The 14,321-nt window shown below is 41.3% G+C and overlaps 1 protein-coding gene across 10 annotated transcripts in view; it reads left to right on the top strand.

Annotated features, from left to right (window-relative positions):
- The window catches only part of TIAM1 (TIAM Rac1 associated GEF 1), a 504,950-nt gene that overhangs the window by 394,885 nt on the left and 95,744 nt on the right, over positions 1 to 14,321 (top strand). For all 10 annotated transcript variants that reach the window (XM_073804434.1, XM_073804432.1, XM_073804433.1 and 7 more), the window contains 2 exons: positions 11,500 to 11,724; positions 13,606 to 13,791. In XM_073804434.1, the coding sequence (XP_073660535.1) occupies positions 11,500 to 11,724; positions 13,606 to 13,791 (411 nt within the window). The remainder of the gene's footprint in view (positions 1 to 11,499; positions 11,725 to 13,605; positions 13,792 to 14,321) is intronic.

Below are 14,321 nucleotides of genomic sequence, written 5' to 3'. Positions count from 1 at the left end.
ATATTTTGTATCTCATCTCTTTGTTGATTATATGCATTGCAGATATCCTTTTCCATTAGGTGGCTAGCCTTCTACTCTCTTCAAGTTATTCTTTGTTATACCAAAACTTTTAGATTTTAATGTAGTCTCATTTCTCTAGTCATCCCTAATGGGTAGCGCTTTGTGTATCCTATTAAAAAAATCTACATGCTCTGTCTCCTGAAAATATTCCTCTATATAACTTATAAACCATTGTGTTTCCAAATCTAGCATACCTTTTTATTAATTAATGGGATATCTTGCAAATGAGGAAATGCCTAACTACTCTAACAATAATAACATTATTATGATATCAGCAGTTATCTTTTACTGCGCCCTTATTGTATGCCACCGCCTTGAAAGTGTTTTACAATGTGAATCCCCTTAATTCTTCCGGAAATCAGTGAGTTAGATTGTGTATCCATATTTTGACTAATTGATGTGGCTTGTGTACCCCCTTCTGTGAAGCTAAGGCTTACAAAGGCTAATGATTGGATGTCAAGTCACAGTTACTGAGTGTTGGGGCTGGATTCAAACCCAGCCTCTCTTTCGCTGAAGCCCCTTATTGTCTAAGTATATTATTTATCCCAATACTGTTATTACTTAACCCTAAGAAGAACATGGGCAAGAATCAGTGATTACAGTAAAAAGTGACTTTTTCTCATTCTTAGAATTAAGCCACTCATTGGGAATATTTCAAAACTGTAACTTGATTTTGGCCATTCTTGCCTCATTATACAGGTTAGATGATAATCTCATTGATTTCAGGATACTCTCTTTTTTACCTGGACACCCATGATGTGAATTCCTTTTGAAAGGACTTTCCTGGCCATAAAATTGCTAATAGAATCTGAATACCCATTAGGTCACATTGAATAAAATTCTTCTGTGGCAACATAGGACCTTATTCATGAAAACCTCTGTGTCCTCTTGTTTCGGTGAACTTTTTATGCTACTTACATGGGATAGAGCACAAAATGAACCTTTTCAGAGGAAATTACTGCTCTTTGGGATCCATGAGGGCATTTTCTACCTTCTACTTATTGTAATCCACATGACTCTGGAGGGGCTGAATTTGAAAGGAACCTGTGTGTGTAGGGGGTGAGGCTAAAGCGAGGGAGATCAAGCACGATTATGGAAATAATTTGTAGGTTATTCCAGCCCCAGGGCTCAGTTCAGTGCACACAGTTTCCAGAGCTCGTATGCTTCTGATCTGATGCTGTTATTCAGATTCGCGCATGGAAAGGAGATTCATGTTACCAGCAGAAGTAGAAAAGGGGTTTTGTGTGCCGGATGGGGGTGGGAATGGGCATGAATGTTAGAGCAGCTTATATAGAGGAAGTGCTACCCTGTCTGCAAAGGGAGGCTATAGCTCCTGCATTTAAACTATTTTAATTAGCGTTCTTCCCTCCAACTGGAAGCCAGAAATAGCACCCATCACCTACAAAGTACCGTTTCCTCTCGGCCCTCTCTTCATCCATTACGGGAGGATGTTACATACAATTCCAAAAAGCTCAGTGACTTGTATGGTAACGTATCCTAATATTAGTTTTAAATTCCTGTATTAAATGCCTTGGGAACATAGTTAGCAGGCAGAGTAAGAATGATGCCTGATTGGGTAGAAAATCATATGCAATTATATATCTAAAGAAGTGTAGAAAATATTATCTCTAAGGGGTCATTGCCTTTCCATAGAATATTTCTTATCATTAGGAATGTCACTTGTATGAGGCTACAGTATGCATATATATATATATATATGTATATATATTTTTTTTTTTTTTGCTGATCCCAAACTCCTTATTTTTATAGCATGCATATTTTTAAAAGACCCTTTTAAAAGAAGAAGAGTATTTGTATCTTTATGTTGAGTTGGGGATTGGATGTGATAATGCAAGTCAGGTATCTGATAGCAAATGCTCAATAAATGTTATAGTTAGCATTTTAATTATAAGAAAAAGAGACTAGTTCCCCAAGTATCTTTACAGAAGTTGAGTGTGGCTTCTCTGTGAAAAGTCTAAGGCTTTGAGTTTTATCATGCTCTGGGGAATTATCTTCAAGTGCCACATCTAGTTCTGTGTGTCAGACTCGATGAAGGTCATTGGCATATGCCCTGGACAAGGGCAACCAGATTAAGAAAAAATCTGGAAATCCTCTTTCACAAGGAGCATCAAGTGGACTTGGTAGAAAAGACTTTAGAAAGGATTTAGTATCTTGGACTTGAGTAGATTAACATCCAGCCTCCCTCATAAGGTAGGCACCATCTCTGCAAGGCCCCCGCAGCTGGTCAGCCTGGACAGCTGGACAGCTGTCCATCCCTGGGAAGCTCTCAGCTCTTTAACCATCTATTTTGTTAGTTGGCTCCAAGTTCTAGAAAGTTCTTCGCCATGTTGAGATAATACGTTCTTTCCGGTGACTTTTGCCATTTCCCTTTGCTTCCATATTCTCCCCCAGAATTTAAAGTAAGCCTTTCCTGCTTATTCTTTCTCATAACCTTCTAAATACTTGAAAACAGCTCTCATTTCCCTCCACCATGTCTCCTGTTTAGGTCTCCCTGCTTGAGGTTTCCGAGCCAGTCTCCCTGTGATTCAGTTCCTCTCCTTGACGTTCTGTCTTGTAATCGTGTTCCAGAGCCTGACACCCTGTCAGGTTCCGCCCTGTGCTGCCCGCATTTCAGTTCCTGTTCCTCTCATTTCGTCCATGATGCTGGTGTCAATTCCTTAATTTACTAGAAACCACAACAAACGGATGACTCATACCCAGCTTGGGGTCTATCCAGCCCTCAGCATCAAAGTCTTCTTCATCTTATTTTAATATATTTTTTGAAAAGTCCAAATGCAGAACTTAGATTTACCTCTTTGAAATTTTATCTTTGCGGTTTTCGTCCGTCTAATGAAATCATCTACGATCTTAATTTGATCTTCCCTGATGTTTATATCCCTCCTAACTTAGAGTTATCTACAGATCTGACAGATTCAATGTTTGGTCTGTATTCTCATTGTTAAGTGTTGACTGGGTCTCTAGCTAAGTCCTGTTTTCTCATCACTGTAGATCGTTTCCCTGCCTCTCGCCAGCCACTTCAGAAATATTTACCTTTGGTTTTGGCATAAATTAGTTGTGAAGAAGGGTCACCAATGGCATGTGTGGAACTCCAGGCCAAATTTTTTAATCTCTGTAAAGAATTGGACTCAACCCAGATCATCTTGTCAGCACCATTCTGGTGGCTCAATCTCATACCATCTGGTGAAAGAAATAGCAGATATGACCCATGAGCCATATAGACTCAAGTTCAAGAGCTCCTTAGGGCATCCTATTAATGCCCCATTTGGGACAGAGGATCAGAGAGCTCCCTGAAGGGGAGAAAGTGAATGGGGTCCCTCCTGGACCCTGCCCATTCCCAGTACCAGAGGGGGCCTTTTCAGAGGATGAGGTGCCATTGGCCCTGCTCTAAGGAGAGTATTATGGGAGCGTATGGATGTTGAAGTGCAAAATGATGCACAGGGCTGGCAATCGTTTGCAGTGCATGCCCTACTATTAGTGTGTTCAGAGGTTTCTCCTCATATGTTAAAAGTACAGTGCAGAGATATAATTGTGGCTGAGTTAGATTTTAGCATATAATTTGTATTCTGTTACGTATCATCCAAATAATGTTACTAACAGTATTCCTCTTCCTTTTTACAATATTTTAAATTTGTATTTAAGTCAATATGAACAGATAGCTTCATTTATTTATTTATGTATGTAATTGAAGTTTAGTTGATTTACAATGTTGTATTTGTTTCAGGTGTACGGCAAAGTGATTCAGTTTTATGTATATATATTCTTTTTCAGATTCTTTTCCATTATAGTTTATTACAAGATGTCGAATGTAGTTCCCTGTGCTACACGGTAGAACCTGGTTGTTTATCTAATTTATATGTAATAGTTTGTATCTGCTAATCCCAAACTCCTAATTAATCCCCCTGCCCCCTGCTGCCTTTCCCCTTTGATAACCACGAGTTTGTTTTCTATGTCTGTGAGTCTGTTTCTGTTTTGAACACGTAGTTTTAAATAATTCAATTAACCTGAAAAGAATTGAAGTGAAATTCTCTTCCCATACTTCCTTACCCTCTCTTCCAATCATCACTCCCTTAAGCAACTGTACTCCACTCTTTTAACTGGTTGCTTTTTTTGTTGTTTTGTTTTGTTTGTTTGCTTTTTCTTGCATTTACCCTCCTTTCTCATCAATATGCTTATACTGTTACTGACCAGGATTCTTGGACTCCTTAATCAATAGAAACTGGTAAGAGGCCAGATGAGAGGTTCTGGCAAGGCTTTACTGGGACTGGAGCTGCAACATGAGGGAGAAAAACAAGTAACAGTTTCCCTTGCTCACTCTCTGAAGGGGGGCAAGCTTGACCCTTAAATGGGGTGAGGGTGGGGATGGATTGGTGGGTCGGGCAGGAGGGGTGTTTGCCCACCCCCTTGGTGGTGCTATGCGCAGGGATCATGCTCAGTACCCTGCTTTTGCTCCTGACACCTCAAAAGTGGCAGTTGGGTTTTTGGTCTTTTTGTATCTTATTGTTCATAATTTGCTCCAGCTGCACATGTATGCAGTTATTTTTAGTCCCTTATAGTTACTTTGTATTCTCTTGCTGGTGGAGATGTTTGTCCAGGTGCAAGTAATGCAGCAAAGGGTCCCAGCCTGTCTCCATACTATTTCTTAACTGACCTTAGACATTAACTACTGATTTTCTGTTGTGATAGATGAATATCTAGCTGTATTATATACACATTCTCCTTTCCTCATCTTCTCTATGGTTCCATGAACATTTGGGATTAAGTCTGTAGTCCCTGTTATGCTGTTTTGATGTCGCCATGCTGTATGACCATATAAACAGTATTAGCTGCTGAGCCAAATAGTGTACTATCATTTTATTTCCTTTTTTGAACAACATTTTGTTTTTTGCCCGTAGTTAATGATTATCGTTTTTTTTTTTCCTCTTTAATTTGCTTATTTCTGGTTACTTCACAATATTTTCTAAATCTCCAATTCATTAAATAGTTGATTAGGACTGTTTTCTTTCCCCTGGAGCCTGCCCTCCCCTGGCCCTCTATCCTCCTGCTTCAGTCTCGTCTCTCTCTAGGCCTCATGCATGACAGTCACCATGTTAACTCATCCATGTGCTCTGGTGTCTGCCTTTTATGCTGGAGGCTTTTCGTCACATGTCCGGTGATCCTTAGCTGTCTGACCACATTTAAGCATGCGATACCAAAGAAGCGCTTGGTTCTCATCAGTGCCCGTTGTCATCTACTGGGGGCTATGACAGCATGAACAGATTGGGAGGCCTTCTGTGGAGGGGGTCCGGTTGATAATATTTGTTGGCCTTTTCTGGGGGCTACTCAGCTTTGCCATGGCCGCTCACGGGGTCAGGTTTCCGTGTATTCCTTTGTTTGCAGTAAACAGTTCCTTCTTTTTTTGTGTCTGGCTTCCAGGAGTCTGGAGCCTCTCTTATTCTTGAAAGAGTTCACCCGGGGTGGGTGAGAGGTGGGGAGGTAAGGGTGGGAGTGGTGCCCAGTTACATGACTTTCTCCAGTGGATGAGAGGAGCCCCAGGTTACAATTATGGGGTCCTATCTGTCATTCTCTTTATAGGTATTACCACTGATGGTTTAATTAAGTCTTGTATGAATAAAACTCTAAAATGTGTTAAGCAGAGAACCAATGAGAAAAAAAGACTTTTCAGGAACTCACACAGGAACTTCATTCCCACCTAGCCTCTTAAAATGAATGCATAACTTTATTCTCCTTTTTGTTTTTTTTAAAGTGGAAAAACGTTCAACCTACTTTACAATTATTCTTGTGCTTCTATAAACTCAAATTATTTTATTTTAGTTTCCTAGATCTGGTACCACCTCTCTTGTTTAAAGTGAATTTCCCTTTTCCTGCCACTCACGTAAACCATTGATCATCTGGAATCACGAAGTATCCTCCATCCATTTGGGTAATTGAAGCTGGATCTATTTAAATACATGATGAAGCCCTGTGCTTCATCTTAACTCTGCGCTCAAAGGGGCTCTTATGCAAAATGCACTTTTTGCTGATTCTATTCCTCTGTCATCAAGCACTGTGCTTATTCCCTTCACTGAACTTGATACAGTATTTATGGCATCCCCAGCAGGCAGAAAGGAAGAAGCACACAATTCGCTCTCTCTGCCTGTCTGCTGCTGTTTGTTTAGTGGAAAGTGACGCATGTGGAAGAAGTTGAGACGGGACCACTTGGTGGTCTCTCCTTCCTGCCTTTTTGACCCCTAGATTCTGATGGAGGGCGCTGGAGTGGACCTGTTATCCGTAGTTAAACTTGCCTGGTTCGAGAAGGTGATGCAAGGTTGGAGGCTTTGAAAAGCTTTTTCTAGCATGTCAGAGTTTAAATCCTGGCGTGGCCACACTGGAGAACACTGTATCAATTTAGTGGTCTGCTGTGATCAGCTCAGAAGTTAAGTGTTAAGCCTGCAAACGGCTAGGAACTGTTTCAAGAGTTGTCTCTCCTTAACCTGCTGCTGACAGCAGTCAGCGCCGTCTTTGCCCACCCTCTCAGTCACACGTAGCCCGTGTATGCCGCTGCCAAAGGACAGACTCTGCTGAAAAGCTCATTTAGTGAATTGTCCTTCTTAGAAATTGATTTGTCCTAATGGTAGAGAATGGCAGAGACCGCTGTTTTATTTAGGCAGGACAGTAGGAGCAAAAATTCTCTCTAATGGAGCTGCCTTCAGCCTCTGACAGGTTTTAAAAGCAGTTGGAGACTTGAGCGTCCTTAATGGTTAAAAGGCCGATGGCTAAATTTTTCATAACGTTGTGATCATACTTTTCTAAACATCTTTCTCTGTGTTATGAGACTTGGTATGTTTTTTCCCCTTCTTTTTATTTTATCTTATTTAAAAATTTTTAAGTTGTGCTAAAATATATATGACATACCATCTTAACTGTGTCCAAGTGCACAGTTCAGCGGCATTAAGTGTGTTCACATTGTTCTGCACCCATCACCACCATCCATCTCCAGAGCTCTTTTCATCTTGTAGAGCTGAAACTCTGTACCCATCCAACTCCCCATTTTCCTCTTCCCCTAACCACTGGCAACCACCATCTTCCTTTCCCTTAAATAAATAAATTCCAGGATAGCTACACCTTTCAAAGGATGTTTAGCTTCATCAACTAGTATCGGTTTCCTTCATTTCCACCTCTTAAGTGGGAGGCAAACATAAACTCTCTGACATGAGAATGGGGTGTGTTGCCCCTGGCTGAGTTTGAGGAGAATCTCACAGGCGGAAGGAAGAAGGGGCTCTCTTTACATTAAGTGAAGAGACCAAAAAGCTGTTGTTCTGCAGAACCTATCAGCTTGTGGCTCCTTTTGGAGGGTAACAGTGTATTATACAGACTCTTATTTAAAAAACATCACTTATTTTGAAATGGAATTCTTACTTTGCTAGTGTATCAGTCAGGATGGGTTAGATTATGCTGCAGTAAGGAACAACCCTCACATCTCCATGGCTTAACATACCTTTTCATTCTGGCCCTGTGTCTGTAGGACATTGGCTATGAAGCTCTTCTCATCCTAGACACTTAGGGACCCAGGCTGACGGAAGCTCCATCTTGCCCCACAATTCCAGGACTGCAAGCAAAGGGACAAGAATTGGGTGAATCAGGCTTTTGTTAACTAGTAACACATGGTGCTTCTACTCAGATTCATTGGCCCCAGCCAAGTGGCATAGCCACACCTAACTTCACAGGGACCAGGAAAACTCCATCCCTCTGTGTCCCTAGGGAGAGCTCGAAAGGAGTGGGCAACACTAAAAACCCCACAGCTAGGTTTTTAGAGCAATTGGTGAGAGCTGGGGGGCGGGGCTCTGGAGTGGTGTGTGTAGCATATTAAAAAAAATCTTTTTTAAAGAATAGGATTGACGGAGATCAGGGTTTATAATAAATGACTGTGTCATCTCTAATTTTACTGGCTTTAGTTTCTTCATCTGTAAAATCGTCACCTGGACCCCTTCTAGATGAATATATTTATTTAAAATGTTACGTTTGTAACTTGTATTTAGCAGAGTTTGTATCAGGAGTTTTAAGCTCTTTCTAACTATTCCTCAGATATTATGTCAGGGTTGTAGGTATTTACTTTTCTTCCCCTGGGCTGGGGGTGGGGGAGGGGAGGGGAGGCAGAGATGAGTGAGGATCGTCTTGGGGGAATACATACTGACCTCTCACTGAGCACTGATGCACCAGCTGTTTTTACTGGAGACCCATCCTCTCCTCATTAGTGACATGCTACCTCTGCATGGATTCCATCTGAAACACCCCCCAATATCCTTTTCACATGGGTGAAAACACCAGCTCCCTTCACATCTAAAAGCTCCTTGTTTCCATGGAGCTGTGCATACAAAGGGGAAAAGCATATTTTGGCTCAGGGGACTAGCTGTTTATCAGATGCTGCCAGGCACTTTAGAGGACAAAGAAGTGATGCTGGAAAAGGTCATGCTGTTGGGAACTTCCATTACAACCTTGCAGTGACAATTTTTCCTGAAAAATAGACTCTGAAGGGTAATATTTTTTAAGATAGTTATAGAAAAATTATGCTTAAATATTAGGGTAATATATCTTGGAAGGATCTTTTAAAAACTGTCTATTAAAGGATACCATATACACAGAAAAGTACACATCTTGATGATGTTTCACAAGCTGGGCACACTCGTGACATAACACTCACATAACCAGCACCCAGATCCAGAAGCAGAATGTGGCCAGCACCCCGGAGACCTCCCTGTGCCTCCTTCCAGATGCTCCCCCTCTGCCCACAATTCCCATCAAACAACTCTTCTGACTTCTAACAGTGTATGTTAGTTTTTGCCTGTGTTTGTACTTTATATAAATAGAGTCTTATAGTCTGTACTCTTCCGTGTCTGGCTTCTTTTCCTCGATGTTACGTGTGTGAGATTTATCCATGTTGTAGTGGGTAGTTACTGGTCTTTCATCCTCGTTGCTGTGTAGTATGGCACTGTGTGGTTCTACACATTATTCACTCATTCTCCTGTAGACAGGTGTTGGGATAGTTTCTAGTTTTGTCCATTGCAAGTTGTACTGCTGTGAGCATTTTGGGACATATATTTTCGTGAGCACAGGAATGCATTTCTGTTGAGAATAGACCCACGAGTGCATTTCAGGGGTCACAAGGTGTGCATATATTCCACTTTAGGAGGTAGTACCAAATAGTTTTCCAAACCAGTTAGACCAGTTTACTCTCCAGCAGCTCATAAGAACTCTGGTTGCTCCATATTTTCACCAGCACTTGGTGTTTTCTTCTTGGAAGTTTTTCTTTCAGAAAAGAATCCTTACTTGATCATTTTCCCGTCTGAACTGATTCCTTCTCTAATAAATTTTAGAAAGTGGGGGGAAGGGGGTGGTGAATAACCCCATCTGGGAAAATACCCACTGACGCGGAGGCCCGGAGAGACAGCAAACGTTTTAGTTGCACCAGGCAGGAGGAAGCACGGTGGTTTTATATGTTGGGGGATCTTAAACTCTGGGTTTTTCTTGAATAACTTTAAAGTGATACACAAAGACAAAATGTAACGTAGTTACTTTCCAAGAGGAGATTAAATATTAAGAATTCGAAGTGGCGTTTTTAACTCTCAAAGAATTAAAGGAGGGAATGGGGGGTGAAATGGATAAAGGTAGTCAGTTCTAAGCTTAGTCAGTGCTAAGCTTCCAATTATAAGATGATTAAGTCCTAGGTGTGTAGTGGAAAAAAAGATGAATCTCATATACACACATTGCCTTTTTTCCTAACTTTCTCTACCTACAAGTGTTTACCTTTGACTTCCATTGTCTTTTTCTCTTCTTCTTTTCCCACTCAGTCCTCACAAAATGATTCCATTTGCTTTATCAGGTGGTACTTCTGTTGTTTCTTTAGGAGAATTTCTAGCTATTGAAGTTTTCTTTAGATACAGGCAAATATTTTGTCGTAAACATAACAACTGACAGATTGTCTAGGTTTGTCCAGTGTGTGGTGTCTCTGCTGGCAGACACCATTTGTAACATTTGATGCAGTTTCTTTTGTGGAATATGATGAGATTCAGAAATAACATAGACACCTGCAGTGGTGCCTTCACTTACATTTCAGTCATGTGGGTGGGGTCCTCTTAATAGAATTTTGTTTGCAAACCATGGCTCAAATGAGTCAGGAAACTAAGAAGATGCATCAGAGGGAAAAAAAAAACCAACACAGTGTTTTGTGCGTGAAAAATGATGCCGTCAGCTACTTTAATATTGAAGTAGCCAAATAGACCCTTTGTTCAGATGAGCTAACTTCTGAGCATTTACTAAACTTCTCTAGGTTTGAGGCAATACTCATTGATTGAGTTCCTAAAGAATTAATCATGGCACATTGTTCCACATGAGCTATTCCCCCAGCTTTTGCCTTTCAGAACACTGTGAGTCACAAGCAAGCCCACTTTGAGGTTACCTGCCCATTGGTGGGTGTTACCCAGCGTTGTCTTTAAATCCCCTTTGACCTGGTCATTCTTAGTGGCTGGGATCCTGCTGAGTGGTTGCTATTCCTAGACACTTCCCCAAGACAGTATTGCTTCTCATTCCTTGAACTACCTTCCCAGCCCTAGTTTTGTCATGGCTGCTTGGCTCTGGCAGGGGACCTGTGGATTGGGGTCACTGTGGTTCACTGGGGAAAGGTTTGTTGCATCTTCCTTGGCCAATAATATCCCTCAGCCACACTCTCACCATGGAACTGACCAGTCCTGTCTGGAAACTGACCTTTGCTTCACAGCAAGCCACTTAACTGGAAACTAAGCTGTCTGTATAGGATTATCACATATACAAGTATTTTAGTGCAAACTACCGTAGCCTGGGTGGCTTAGAAACATTCTGGAGGCTGGAAGTCTGAGATCAGGGTGGAAGCATGGTTGGGTTCTGGTCAGGCCCATTCTGTGATTCATAGATGGCTGTCTCCTTGTTGTGTCCTCACACGGTAGAAGGGAGCTAGCTAGCTCTTTGGCCTCTTTCTTAGAACGGCACTAATCCCCTGTATGAAGGCTCCACCCTTATGACCTAATTACCTCCCAAAGTCCCCACCTCCTAATACCATCACACTGGGGGTTATGATTTCAATGTTTGAATTGGGGAGTGGGGGACACAAATGTTCGGTCCACTGCAACAAGTGAGTTCAGTAAGTACATTGGGTGAGCAGACATGGTGGCCTCATTCCCGTCAGCTGTTGGGGGCTGGGGGTGGGGTGGGGGGCTTGGTGTCTGACCTAAGACTAACTTCTTTTAGGTGTTCTCTGAAGGAGGAGTTCAGAAAGGTTAGCCTTCCTCATGGGCTGTCTAGACCTGCCTCCTTGACTCCCAGCCATGGCTTGTCTGGAAATGCACTGGTTTGTCTATGATAACCTAAGAGGTGGCTGTTTCTTCTTGGTCCCCATCTCCCCCATCACAGACCACCAGCCAGACGGAGCTGGAGAACTGGATCACTGCCATCCATTCTGCCTGTGCAGCCGCTGTCGCAAGGCACCATCACAAAGAAGACACGCTCCAACTGCTGAAGTCGGAAATCAAAAAACTGGAACAGAAGATTGATATGGATGAAAAGATGAAGAAAATGGGCGAAATGCAGCTGTCTTCAGTCACTGATTCAAAGAAGAAGAAAACTATATTAGATCAGGTAATTGTTCTTCCGTGTTTAGACGTGGGCAAAATCCTTAGGTCTCGAAAGTTTTTCTGCTGCCTTGGAATCGAGAAACAGTATTGGTTATCTCACTGTCAGCCTGTCATCCTGACTGCTAAATTCTTTATTGTGACTGTCAGTTTTCCTCACCCATTGTTCACAGTTGATTGTTATGAACTAAAGGGAACAATATTAAATTGAATGAAAGACAGAAATCTAATAGCAGAGCCCACCTGCTCCTACCAGTGGCATGCTGTTCTTGGGGATCTGTTGGAAAGTCTGCAATTTCATTCCCCACGTTATCAGGTTAACTTGGTGCTTAACTGTGATGGGGATTTATTCCTGACTCCTCAATAAATTTAGACTTCTAAATTTAGGGGAAAGGTAGAGTGTGTTTTAAAAATATATGTATAAATTGCTGTATTTGTACACAAGCATATTTCATGCTGAAAAGGAAAGATTTCGTGAGATAAGAGAGGACATTTTTGCCTTCAATTTAGTTGTTTAAAAGTCAGTGATAGCCACCCAGTAACACTTTGAAACTTTGCCTAATATGTTGGGAAATAATTATGTGAATAAATACTATTTAAATAATTGACCAGCATGTGATCTTCCATGTTTCTGTCTATTCTTTCCCTCTATGACCCGGTACTGTATTTCTTTTAAAGAGAGGTCAAATTTACATAACACAAAATTAACCACTTTAAAGCGTACAGTTCAGTGGCATTTAGTACATTTACAAGGTTGAGTAACCACGACCTCTGTCTGGTTGCAAAACATTGTCATCTACCTCAGAAGGAAACCCGTACCTTTTAAGCGGTTGTCCCCCTCTGCCCCGGCATTCTGTCTCTGTGGATTTACCAATTTCGGATGTTGCGTACAAATGCACTTGCATAATATGTGACGTTTTGTGTCTGACACCTTTTAGTTAGCGTAATGTTTTGGAGATAGATCCTCATTTCAGTATGTATTCTTCATTCCTTTTATGGCTGAATCTTATTCCATTGTATGTATACACCACAATTTGTGTACCCGTTCATCTGTTGATAGACGTTTGGGCTGTTTCCATTATGTGACTGTTGTGAATAGTGCTGTGGATATGTGTTTACAGTAACACTGTATTTTAAGTTGAAGTAAAAAGGTAGATATCAACCATTAATCAACATCCACATCACAGCTAACATCTCTGAGCCTCCACTATAAGCCAGACCCTGGTCCCACTCTTATTCTTGCATTGTCTTATTCAACCATCACATCAGCCTCAGGAGGTAGGTATTATTTTGCCATTTTGAAAAATGTGGAAATACCTTGGATATATCCTCTGGTTGGAACTATGTATTCCAGAGTCTGGGTCTACGCCATCTAGTTTTCCACTGTCCCACCCTGTACTCTCTACCACCCACCTCTTCCCAAAAGCTCTTGGCCTATTTGCCTCTGATTTTGAAATCACCTCGCTTTTCTTCTTCTCTGTCTTCCTATGAAAAGCCACCTCTTGGTAAGTCATATAATTCTCCAGTGCTGGAAATCCTCCATTTTTTTACGTCTTCTCCCTTGGGTTTGTGGTCCAGAGCCTGGAGCTGATGGACCTATCATGGCCGCAAATGTGAAATCTATGATGGGAGGGAAGAGAGCAACTAAGGATATCTCTTCTATTTATCATACTGAATTTATGTCTATAGATGTTTGCAGAAAAGCATGTAAGCTATGGAAACAATAATACTTGACCTATTACCTAAGAAATTTAGGGTACCTGGTATTTACCCCTTAGGACTACAATTAATACGTTTATAACAGAAATTTGTACATTTGTGTGGGATAAAATTAACCTTTGTTTTCCCTCTCTCTCCCCACTCTTTTCCCATATTTTCCCCACTGTAGATCTTTGTTTGGGAGCAGAATCTTGAACAGTTCCAAATGGACCTGTTTCGCTACCGCTGTTACTTAGCCAGCCTCCAAGGTGGGGAGCTGCCCAACCCTAAAAGGCTACTTGCCTTTGCAAGCCGTCCAACGAAAGTGGCAATGGGCCGCCTTGGAATCTTTTCTGTATCATCTTTTCATGCGCTGGTGAGTAGAAGCTGATGTATTTTTGAAAAATATTCATCTTGACTGTTAATCCTGAGCCCGACTTGACAAGAGTCTCTGAAGTCGTTTTCTAGTTTACTGCTCTGTGTGGATTTCTGATATGTCCTCCCTTGGTCACGGATGCAAATCTTCACTTGAATCTATTCTGACATTTATTACTTAAGCCTCTCTTGATGGGCCCTTAATTATTGTGCAAAGAAAATATGAAAGGTATTACCTTAAGAGATCTTTGCATGTGGTGCTGTGGATAACTCATGGCATTTTTAGGCAGTGTCATGTTTTTAACCCCAATACGTACTTTTTATATTTACCTCATGGAAATGGTAAGTGGAAAGCTTGTTCTCTCATACATAAATGTGTTTTTTCTCTCTCTCACTTGCCCACGTGAAAACACGTACACCGTATATTGAACATAGATCTCTTTGGAAATCTTCCTTTTCACTTTATTTTTTACCATGGTTTTGGTGACCATAAATACCTGAGGCATTTGAAGAAGGCCATGACCTTCTGTG

The sequence above is a fragment of the Tursiops truncatus genome, chromosome 4 (assembly GCF_011762595.2).
Source record: "Tursiops truncatus isolate mTurTru1 chromosome 4, mTurTru1.mat.Y, whole genome shotgun sequence".
Lineage (NCBI taxonomy): Eukaryota > Metazoa > Chordata > Mammalia > Artiodactyla > Delphinidae > Tursiops > Tursiops truncatus.
The sequence above is the reverse complement of the archived record's forward strand: the minus strand, read 5'-3'. Positions and strand labels throughout refer to the sequence as shown.